Source organism: Entelurus aequoreus, linkage group LG02, assembly GCF_033978785.1.
Source record: "Entelurus aequoreus isolate RoL-2023_Sb linkage group LG02, RoL_Eaeq_v1.1, whole genome shotgun sequence".
NCBI lineage: Eukaryota > Metazoa > Chordata > Actinopteri > Syngnathiformes > Syngnathidae > Entelurus > Entelurus aequoreus.
In genome coordinates, this window is record NC_084732.1 from 57,212,987 (window position 1) to 57,224,797 (window position 11,811).

Below are 11,811 nucleotides of genomic sequence, written 5' to 3' on the forward strand. Positions count from 1 at the left end.
CTTGCCCAGTGATGTTACTGCCTTCCTCTCCTCCAAGGAGAAGTTTGGGGGTGGGGGCTTGGCATTAGAAAGAGCTGCTTGGAGTGCCATGCATCTGGGATCAAACTTGTAACACCTGCCTTACAAGACAACACAGTTTCTTCTGCACCATTAAATACTGTGAACACATTTGCAGAATGTTGCTAAAGTATTCTAAATGATGACAGATCAGGAAAGTGCTGAGAATAAGTTTGCCATAAAAAAATTTTGATTAAGCGCCTTTTCAGCCATTCTACAGGTCACAGAGGCCCACGCAGTGCGGTTTCCTGCTCGAGGGGCAGCGTCTAATACTATTATTGCAGCCTTTGTTTTGAATGGTATTTTTTTGCACCACTTAGCGCATTCTTTGATAGCCAATCATATAACTGTAGCTATGTGAGTGTTAGTGGTTCATAACTTTTAAAATTGTTCAAAATTCTGATGTGCACATCAGTCAGTCTGACAAGTTTTCACACTTGATTATTAGAACCGTTTTTAAGGATCAACAACATATAAAAACATGAGTACAGCAGCCATGAAGTTAGCACCACATTTTCTACATTTATTTCACTCCTGACAAATCTGAACTTTGATGTGAAAAAGAGTATATTGTGGCTATGCACAAAAACTTAAAATTGTGACAAAAAAACAACAAAAGCAGCCACGGATCATTTTATTTCCAAACACATTTGATTTGCTTTTCATGTCTTTTACTCGCTTTTTTCAAATGCCTCATTGCCAATTATGCAAATTTGACAATTCACTAAATACGTGCGGTACCTTTATGAGAGACAATCGAGGCTCCGCCTCCAAGGAGAAAACTGCAGTCCAAGTATGTGCTGTAATAACGTCAAAGACAGCGAAGCGAGTCAGATGTCACAAGTGGCCTTCTTTTAAAAAAGTGAATGTGTTTGACAGTCATGAACTGTGCAAAGTTTTGTGTCAGGCACACCAAGTCCAGCACACATCACCTGCTGTTTGGCAGCCATCCATCATTTGCTTTGGCTTGCGTCGAACGTGAATGCGTTGGATGTCAAAGATGGAAAGAAAAAAAATATTGTAGGTGGTTACTGATCATCTTCATACAAGACTTCATCTATGAGCACATCGTTGTCATCCACGGGGATGTTCTGACACAGCTGTTCTTTAAAGGCTAAGGCGATCGTGTAGGGTTTCCCTTTGGGGTGTCGAATGCAGCGCTCTAGATAAGTGTCATAGAATCCCTTTCCTCTGCCCAGCCGCTTCCCAGACAAGTCAAAGCCCAGACCTGGCATTAAGATGAGGTCCAGACCTCCTGGAAAACAAATTGAATGTAATCACATTTTCTACAGTGCTTGTCCTCAATAGAGGCATGGCTGGCCTATCCCAGCCGACTCTGGTTGAGAGTGGGAGAGGCAAAAATCATAGTTTTACTGTCTCACATATGTCAAACAGTAACTTTTTCTACTACTTTTCACATTTCATAAGCACAGGGTTTCCCCTTCATGTAATTGATCTTGGCGCACCGCCACGGCAAAATAAAAGCTACCGCACCTTAAAAATAAGGGTTTTTTTAACATACATTTTTTACATGAAAACAAATTCAAGTAATATTGTATTAATAGTTTTACTGTATATAATATATTATTTACGTACTATTGGCCATAATAAGTTTGAAAACAAAATGTGCATCTGAATCGCCTGTCAGTGCTAAAGTTGGTTGTGCACCTAAACGGGGTTGGCACCCGGCAAAAGAGGAAATTTCAAGTTAGTTAATGCATTTTTTTTGTAAACTACCTTTATTTTGAAATTACTACTGAATTCACATCTAACTTTACACCGTGTGCATCTTTGAACCTGCATTTGGAAAATCTCTGTGTTGGAGAACATCCGTGAGTGTGTGGGTTTTCGCCGGGTACTTCGGCTTCCAAAAATATGAACGTTAGTTTCACTGGAGACTAGGGATGATGTTCGAAACCGGTTCTCCCGGTTGTTCGATAAGAAAAGAACCGATTCTATGGACTCAAATGCCTTTTTGAGAACCGGTTCCTGTTATCTAGGCCACTATAGTAAAGAAAAAGAGTTGGTTCTTTATTCGAATCCCTGGGAACGAATCCCGTCCCACAGGAAATGCCCTGTGGCACGTCACAGGAAATGACGTAGCTCAGTCATTAGGCGGCAGATACAGAAAGCAGCAACAACAATGGACCGGAAAAAACGCCTCAAGGCATTTTACAAAAAAATAAGACGAGGAAACGGCTATATGCAATTATTGCCAGGCTTCGCTCTCATGTAAGAGGGGAAGTACAACAAGCATGTTGAAACATGTTCAGGCCGTACATAACCTGAACGTTCGAGAACCGTGGCGTGTCTTCGACACGTGGAGAAGCAGCGACAGAGATGACAAAGCAAGCCCCTCTTCCTCTGCTTCAGTGCCGGTGAGTAACTGACGTTAACTGTTCCCGGTTAATTTCCATATTTGCTCACTTGTAGCCTTTAGGCTAAAATAAGGTTACCTCTTATGTCAACCAGGACTGCAGTAATGTTAGCTAGACTAACGTTACCTAAGCATAGTCAGTGGCTAACGGTAACGTTAACATTAGGCTTTTTGTATGTGTCTGATAACGTTAACATTATCTTGTAGCCTACACCACTCCAGAGTTTCCAGGTCTGTCTAATAAACTAGTGCTTTCTTTCTTTCTTTAGTTTATTTCGTACATGAAGACACTTACAGTGTAACACAGGGGTGCCCACACTTTTTCTGCAGGCAAGCTACTTTTAAATTGATCAAGTCGTGGGGATCTACCTCATTCATATATATAATTTATATTTACTTATTTATGAAAGACATGTTTTTGTTAAGTTAAAAATGTTTAATGATAATGCCAGCATGTTTAACACATATAGTTAATATTGTTAATAAATTAAAGGTGTTTAATGATAATACAATCATGTTTAATACATATAGTTAATATTGTTAACAAGTTAAAGGTGTTTAAAGATAATGCAAGGATGTTTAACACATATAGTTAATATTGTTAACAAGTTAAAGGTGTTTAAAGATAATGCAAGCATGTTTAACACATATTAATATTAATAAGTTAAAGGTGTTTAATGATAATACAAGCATCCATCCCATCCATTTTCTACCGCTTGTCCCTTTTGGGGTCGCGGGGGGTCGCTGGAGCCTATCTCAGCTGCATTCGGGCGGAAGCATGTTTAACACATATAGATTCCTTTCATTCATGAAGACAAGAATATAAGTTGGTGTATTACCTGATTCTGATGACTTGCATTGATAGGAATCAGACAATGGTGCTGATAACGTCCGCATTTTCAAATGGAGGAGAAAAAAAGTCCTCCTTTCTGTCCAATACCACATGAAAGTGGTTGGTTTTGAAAGTGGTTGGTTTTTGGCAGAGGTGTGGACTCGAATCACATGACTTGGACTCGAGTCAGACTCGAGTCATGAATTTGATGACTTTAGACTCGACTTGACAAAATGTAAAAAGACTTGCAACTCGACTTAGACTTTAACATCATTGACTTGTGACTTCACTTGGACTTGAGCTTTTTGACTTGACATGACTTGACATGACTTGCTACTTTCCCCAAAACCCAAAGATTAAAAAGTTATTCGGGAGCGCTTCGTATTTTTCATTGTGCACTTGTCTATCAGCGTTGCGTGTGTCAGCGTGTGTGCTGCATGTCAAGCGTGTGTGCTCTCAGTACAATAGCCAATCATATTTGATCTACGTTGTTTTCGTCCCACAGCATTCATCCAATCAAATTGCAGGAAAACCGATGAAGAAGAAATGTCCAAACCACACGCCAGTGAACAAAAAATGATACCTAAAATAATTTCGTTTGGGTATAAAAATAACGAGGTGGTCAACACAAAACGGTTTGCAGTATGCAACACATGCGGTTCGAAAATTACTGATGGAGAGGCAACAACTTCCAACTTTGTCCGACATTTGAAGTTGCACAAAGAACGGTAAGTTTTGAATGTAAGCTAACGTTCATTGGCTAAGTAACGTGACTTTTATTTGCTATGTAGTTAAATCAGTGAGGCTGTAAACTCACTGCTAACGTTATAACGTTATTGCAAACACGGGAATCTGTTGTAGTTCACTACCTTATTCATACTTTTTGTTCAGTGATTTTTTTAAGCAGGGTTACGTTAGTCAATATATCACACAAAGTAACGTAACGTTAGACGGCGGTCAGCAGCACCGCGTATTTTAGCCACCTAAAAAAAGTCAAAAATAGTAAAATAAAGGTCAGTTAAAATGTATACTATATTATGAATATGTGTACCGTTTTAGCTAGCTTTCCGACATACTGCTGGTTGTTTACCTCAGTGGTCCCCAACCACCGGGCCGCGGCCCGGTACCGGTCCGTGGATCGATTGGTACCGGGCCGCACAAGAAATTAAAAAAAAAAAAAAAAAAAGTTTTTTAAAAAAAAAAATCAAATCAACATACAAAAACACAAGATACACTTACAATTAGTGCACCAACCCAAAAAACCTCCCTCCCCCATTTACACTCATTGGCACAATCATTCACACTCATTCGCACAAAAGGGTTGTTTATTTCTGTTATTAATATTTCTGGTTCCTACATTTTACATCAATATAGATCAATACAGTCTGCAGGGATACAGTCCGTAAGCACACATGATTGTATTTTTTAATGACAAAAAAATACAAATAAAATACAAATTTACATAATGTAAATAATTCAATGTATATACTCCAATTATTAACTTGTGTGATGACTGTATTATGCTGATAGTATATATTTGTACAATGAATTGATTAACGTGGACCCCGACTTAACCAGTTGAAAAACGTATTCGGGTGTTACCATTTAGTGGTCAATTGTACGGAATATGTACTGTACTGTGCAATCTACTAATAAAAGTTTCAATCAATCAATAGCTGCTGACCCCATCCACAGCAATGTAAAGCCTAAGTCGTGTGCTGGTAGCCTGTCTACTTATCTCTATTGTGAGTGGGTTGCCCGCCATTTTCCGTGTAGTCCCTCATACAACCCCACTTCACAAATCCCGAACTATCCCTTCAACTCGAAATCAATTTTAAAATACATGACTAGTGCAGCAACTGTAACCTAATGTTTACCACACACACACACTGTTAAGATTGATATTAATAATATGAGTAATAAAGAGTAGTTTCAGTACTTTTCATATGTGGCTACAAGGGATTTTCTGACATCTGTTTAATATGCTTACAGATTTCAAGAATACCTGATGAACAAAAGCATCACAAATGGACCACAACAGCCTTCAATCTCGCAGTTCCTGGACAATCGTGTCGGGCATTACAGTATGACTCATCCACAGCAGAAAGCTATCACCAATGCAATACTGTCTGACTTGATTATTGATTGCAACTTGCCCCTGTCTATTGTGGAAAACAAGAGTTTTCGCCACTTTCTGACAGTACTTGACAGCAAGTACACCCCAGTGTGTCGCAGAACACTGACATCAAAAACAGAGAACCTCACTGAAGAAAGACGATCAAAATTAAAAACTCAATTGAGCCACACTGACCATGTTTCAGTGACTGTCGACATTTGGTCTGACCGAAAGATGAGGGGATTCCTCGGTGTCACTGTGCACTGGATGGACAAAGAGGCAGAGAGGATACAGCTCAAGTCCAATCTCTTGGCTTGTGAGCGCTTCAAAGGCTCACATACAGCTGAACGAATCTGTGACAAATTTGAGGCTATATGTGATGAATACAACATTAAAGCTAAACTGGACTACATTATTAGTGACAATGCTGCTAACATGCGAAAAGCATTCACTGTGTGCTTCCCCAGTGAACAAGAGGATGACGATGATGGAGATCATCTGGATGACCCTGAGCTCTGGTGTGATTTAACCGTGGAAGATCAGCAAACGGTAGATGTTGCTATGGCAAAGAAAAAGCGCTTGCAGTGTTTTGCACACACTCTTCAGCTGGTGGTGGGAGATGGTTTGAAAGAAACAAAAGTGGTATCTCCTTCTCTTTCGAAGTTATCTAAACTCAGCTCACTGCTGCACACAAGCACAACATTCAAAGATGTGTTTGATGCTGAATTTGGGGAACAGAAAGGCATCCCTGCTGCAGTCAACACAAGATGGAACTCAACACTGAGGCAAGCGAAGGCTGTTCTCCAGTGCAATCATGTAAGGCTCTGTGCTGTTCTAGAAAAGGCTGGGCACAGGGAGTTGTCATTCACAGCACGGGAGTGGAATCTGTTGAAAGATTTGGTGGACATCTTGAAGCCATTTGGAGAAGCAACTGATTTGACACAGGGGGAGAAGGTCATCACAATCAGTGCTGTTGTTCCATCCATCTTGTCCCTCAACCACCACCTTGAGAAACTGAAGCCTCAGGTCTGTTTTCTGAGCGGCCTGGTCAGAAGTCTCCAGACATCCCTGAACAAAAGATTTCTTGGAATCTTCATCAATGTGAAAATGGCCAGGACACAAGATGGGATCACTGCTCCCTTTTCAGATCCAGTCTACCTCAAAGCAGCTGTCTTGGATCCAGCCTTTTCTCTGTTGTGGGTGGAGCCCCATGTGCTGGTCAGTCGTGACGTCAAGGCAGAGGTGGCACAACAGGTTAAAGGTAAATGTAACTGAGTGTAATGTAACTTTTTCCCTCATAATCTGATCTAACTGACTGCAGCAATAACTAAGTATTTCAGTCTAGCACACTGCATCACCAACACAAATGGTAATGATAAGGTCTCTTGTTTCTGCTATTGTTTTTACATGTTTACCAGAATTGATCCTGCAAGATGCTGCAGAGACTGAGCAACCTGCGCCTCTTGTTGATGAAAAAGAGCAAGGGGACCTTGGAGAAGGAGAAGGGCTGTTTGCTGCTTACCACAAGGGACAGAAGAAGGATGTTGGGACTACTCCAGCACTACAGCTAAGTCACTACCTTGACATAGCTGAAGGACAGAATGCCCTTTTGTTCTGGGCATTGAACATGAAGACTCTTCCTTCACTGTTCCGAGTGGCCATGAGAGTCTTGGCAGTGCCTGCCTCCAGTGCTCCAGTGGAGCGAGTTTTCAGCCATGGTGGCATCATACTACGCCCCCATCGTGCACAAATGACTGACAGACTCTTGGCCAATTTGGTCTTTTGCAAATGCAATGCAGCATATGGCCCTGACATATAAAAAGTACAACCTTTTTGTTATGTTATATGTCATGTTTTTTCAATGTTAACACTTTTGCACAAATAAGTACAGTTGCACTTTATTTTTCAAATGTGTTTATTCTGTAAAGGAATGAGTCAAATGTTTAAAATGACTGGTTAATAGTGCTATGATAAAGTGCAATGTCAGCACAATTTTCTTTCCTGCAATTTAAAATGCACTTGTTTTAATAAATAAATACAGCGTTTGAAAAGCATACACAATCTGTGTTAATATATTAGTCTGTGGTTAAAAGGACTTGAAAGGACTCGAAACTCAAAATGCAGGACTTGGGACTTGACTTGAGACTTTCCAGTCTTGACTTTGGACTTGACTCGGGACTTGCCTGTCTTGACTCGAGACTTGACTCGGACTTGAGGGCAAAGACTTGAGACTTACTTGTGACTTGCAAAACAATGACTTGGTCCCACCTCTGGTTTTTGGCATATTATTTTTCCAGCTTCCGTACTCCTTTACAAGTTATACATTGGCGGCAAACTCCGTAGCTTGCTAGCTTGTGCACGCCAGCTTTCTGAGACTCTTATTTTGTTAGCGCAGGCAGGATGAAGCAGTGCTTTTATTGTGCAACTGTGCAGTCGGTCTTTGGAGTTTTGACGACAGGTACGGCGCCAGAGTCTGTTGAAATAAAAAGTGTTTCTAGCCTTCCTGTCTGTAATTTTTTCTTAATAATGAGTTGGCAGCAGCCAGCGTCATCTCAGAAGACCCTCGGGTACCGTGAATGTCAATCAAGTGACGAAAGTGACGTCATAGTGAAGAATTATGATCGCTCATTTTTAGGACTATTTTTTTAATGCCTGGCTGGTGATCAACTGACACACCCTCCGTGATCGACCGGTAGCTCGCGATCGACGTAATGGGCACCCCTAGTGTAACACATCACAGTTTCATATTATTTCACTTTACATCATGTCCGAAAAGGAGTAGGAAGAAGTAAAGTTTATTTAATCCTACCCCTTTCCCACTTCAGAGCGTTTACAAATATATACATCATTTAATGACCTTTTTATAATAAAATAACATCTGTGAATTAGTATATACAACAGTTTTGTAATATGTAATTAATTAATTCAGTCATTATTAATATACTGAGATGAAGAATATCTTATTTTCAATAAGGTTGAAAGTATTTCTCATAATTATTCTTTGTACTTTGTAAGCACTATTAATTTGAACAACCTCTTAAAGTGGATCCATATTAGTACAATGTTTAACTTCATTACTTAGTCCATTCCATCATTTAATTCCACATACTAATGCTAAAGACTTAATAACAGACACCCTAGTCTTCACATTCAGCTAATTTCCCCCCTAATTCTATGCTGTGTCTATCCCTCATTTTCCCTCCAGGACAAGGACGTGCAGTCATTCCTGGAGGAGGCCACACTGATGGACCCCAGAAGGTTTAGATACAGACTGGAGGAGGATGTCGTCAAACCTATCTGTGTGTCCAAGCTAGTTCCACGCCAAGTGAACGTGTTTTTTCCACCGTTGGCGACGCGATTAGCGAAGAGCGGGTCAGACTTGATCCTGAAAAGCAGACGTGCTAATTTTTTGGAAGAAGAATTGTTGATTGATGACTGTGGCGTTCTTAGTGTCATAGTGTGTGTAGTTGGTATGTTCCAATAGCAGCAGAAGTGCACTTTTTGGAGAGCTGTATTATTTTCAGTTTAGTGCCCAAGGGACTGATTTTCTTCAACACTACTTATTTTATTATTTATTTATTTTTTATTTTTTGGGGGGGTAACAACAGTCAATATTTATTTGTTTATTTTATTTTTTTCTTATAAAATAAAAGTGAGCTTTTGTTAAACCAAATATTGTTTTTTTTCCCATATACAACAACCTATCTGGATTCGATAAGAGAATCGATAAGGAATCGGTTCGATAAGAGGATTCGATAATGGGCTCGAACGCGATAATTTCTTATCAAATATCATCCCTACTGGGGACTGTAAATTGTACGTAGGTATGAATATGAGTGTGAATGATTGTTTGTCTATATGTGCCCTGTGTTTTATTGGCAATGCCAATTTCTGTTAGCCTGTGATGGAGCTTGTCCATTAGCATTAAGCTAGCAGCATTAAAGCCAATCTTCATCCTGAATAATTGTATTCTTTTTTCTGTTTAATCTAAACTGTGTTATTAATTTAATGTGATTCCTACATGCATGTGCACTTCAAATGTGAATACATTTTTAAATATACTCTTCTTAATGTGTTAGTATTACAATGACTTCATCATGGAGAATATCAATAAACCACCTCGAGTAATTTTTGTCATCTCTATCTCAAAAAACTGTTTACATATTTGACAAAATAAATTCCAAAATTCAGTCATGGGAGAATATAGTGTACCCTGTGTTACCTTTTACAATAAGCAGCAACAAAAAAAGTAGAGCAAAACAATGTAACAAAAATATGTTATTATTAATAACTAACAACCCAGATTTGTTTTTAAATATATGTAAAACATTTGTTCAGTCTTTTTAAAACTATATGCACCACTGCCAATCAACTTAATCATGAGATCATAAATATAAAGATGTCATATTGATCATGCACATCCCCACCAACACATATATATTAGCAATCTGTTGGAAACCCTGAAGCAGCGTTGGTAAAGATCACAAACACTGGTCTACCTGTAGCCAGGGCTTCTTCTCTACTGTGGTCATGTCGGTCAGGCTGTTGGATGTTCCAGGATGTCACAGGAAGGGTTTTCATGTCCTGCACGCCATTCAGCCTCAACATGTCCATGTGGTTGCTGCCATGCTCATATCTGGGGATGAAACATATTTTCCCTGCTTCAAACACGTCGCTGATGATTTCCTCAGTGCGCACTTCATCGTCCATGCTGAGGAACACTGCGATACGCTGACTCGCCACATACTTTGGGTGCCTGAAGAGCTGAAATCAGAGAAATTTATGAACGTTTCATTTAACAGAAAAGTGGAATAGGGGTTAGCATTTAAGCATCATCGCACGGGGTTTCCCACAGGACTGCTTCTGTCTAATAAAACCAAATAAAGTCCTAAGATTTGTGCCTTTTTCCAAAAACTTCAAATAGCGACAAAGTCACTCGCTTAGTTTACAGCACTGATCCTTCCTGCTTTGTCTTTTTATTATCTGGCAAACCAGGTGCTTACAAAATGTAGAATGATGATGCTATTCACTGTATAAACATTCACAAATAGTCTCATTGTAATGTGTTTCTGAGCAAGGGTAAAGTCAGACTTATTATAGATGCTTTGGAAACACCGTCTAGCAACAAGGTGTTTGAAAGATGACTATATATATAGCTCTTATTGCAGATTAGTGTGCATACAAACTGTATGTACAATACATGAGAAAGACTACATTACAAAAACGTCTAACTTTTGAGTTTGGAACAGATTGAACTATAAGTTAAAAAATACAATTTAATGCAAGCAATGTCAATAAAATCTATGAATAAGTAAGACTTCCAACGAGTGTTGCAGTATAAGCACAACATAAAACTAGCCTAGCAAGTTCATATAATACCCATCCATTTTCTACTGCTTATTCCCTTCGGGGTTGCGGGGGCGCTGGAGCCTATCTCAGCTACAATCGGGCGGAAGGTGGGGTACACCCTGGACAAGTCGCAACCTCATCGCAGGGCCAACACAGATAGACAGACAACATTCACACTCACATTCACACACTAGGGCCAATTTAGTGTTGCCTATCAACCTATCCCCAGGTGCATGTATTTGGAGGTGGGAGGAAGCCGGAGTACACGGAGGGAACCCACGCAGTCACGGGGAGAACATGCAAACTCCACGCAGAAAGATCCCGAGCGCAGGATCGAACCCAGGACTTTCGTATTGTGAGGCAGGCGCACCAACCCCCCTGTCACCGTGCTGCCGTTCATATAATACAATTCATAAAAATAAAAAAATTAAGAGCACTTGTCACTCTTGTCTGATTTGAATGTGTTTCATTGAATGTCCCACAAGATTGTACAGCAAAAGTTATATAATGATGCAACTATATGTTCTTACTTTTTGGGAGAGAACCGAAGACTGTCTGAGTTTCTCCTGTCCACTAAGTGAAGCAACTCGTCGTTTTATTTCTTTTCTCAGCGCTTGTTTGGCGGCTCGCATGGCGGCCATTGTGTCTTCTTTTGAAAGCAGTTCAAAGTCTACTTTTTGTTTACTTTTGTAGTTTGCAAGAGAAGAAGGTCTTTATCTCTTCATGTTGTTAAATATTAACTCTTCTAACCCGCTACAAGGCGCACATTGTTATACGTCACTTCCGTTATAGGCTAGAATAAAGAGGACTACAGTAAAACGCATGCCAGTGACGTCATCAACAATCCGGTAGTGATTATTTCTTCTTTTTTATTAAACCACTGATATACAAACAAAACAAAGCAGTTTGCAGCCAATATGTTTCACAGATGACCAAACATATCATTACATTAGTGCATCATCTATTGAAGTTGAGAGAACAGAAAAGTGCTGAGTCATGCGCAGCCTGGTTTGGGTTAGGGAAGCAGGTAGGGTGGATCCTGGAGGCGGCATGTGATTGGCTGAGCAGAAACAGGCGGGT

The 11,811-nt window shown here is 39.9% G+C and overlaps 1 protein-coding gene across 1 annotated transcript; it reads right to left on the reverse strand.

Moving 5' to 3' along the window:
• Positions 1 to 559: 559 nt before the first annotated feature.
• On the reverse strand, positions 560 to 11,522 carry mthfs (5,10-methenyltetrahydrofolate synthetase (5-formyltetrahydrofolate cyclo-ligase)). Its single transcript, XM_062029797.1, has 3 exons — positions 11,262 to 11,522; positions 9,882 to 10,146; positions 560 to 1,312 (listed from the first exon to the last, which is right to left on the reverse strand). Exons 1-3 carry the CDS (start codon positions 11,370 to 11,372, stop codon positions 1,086 to 1,088), a joined length of 603 nt encoding a protein of 200 aa, XP_061885781.1. The 5' UTR covers positions 11,373 to 11,522; the 3' UTR covers positions 560 to 1,085.
• Between the last annotated feature and the right edge of the window lie 289 nt (positions 11,523 to 11,811).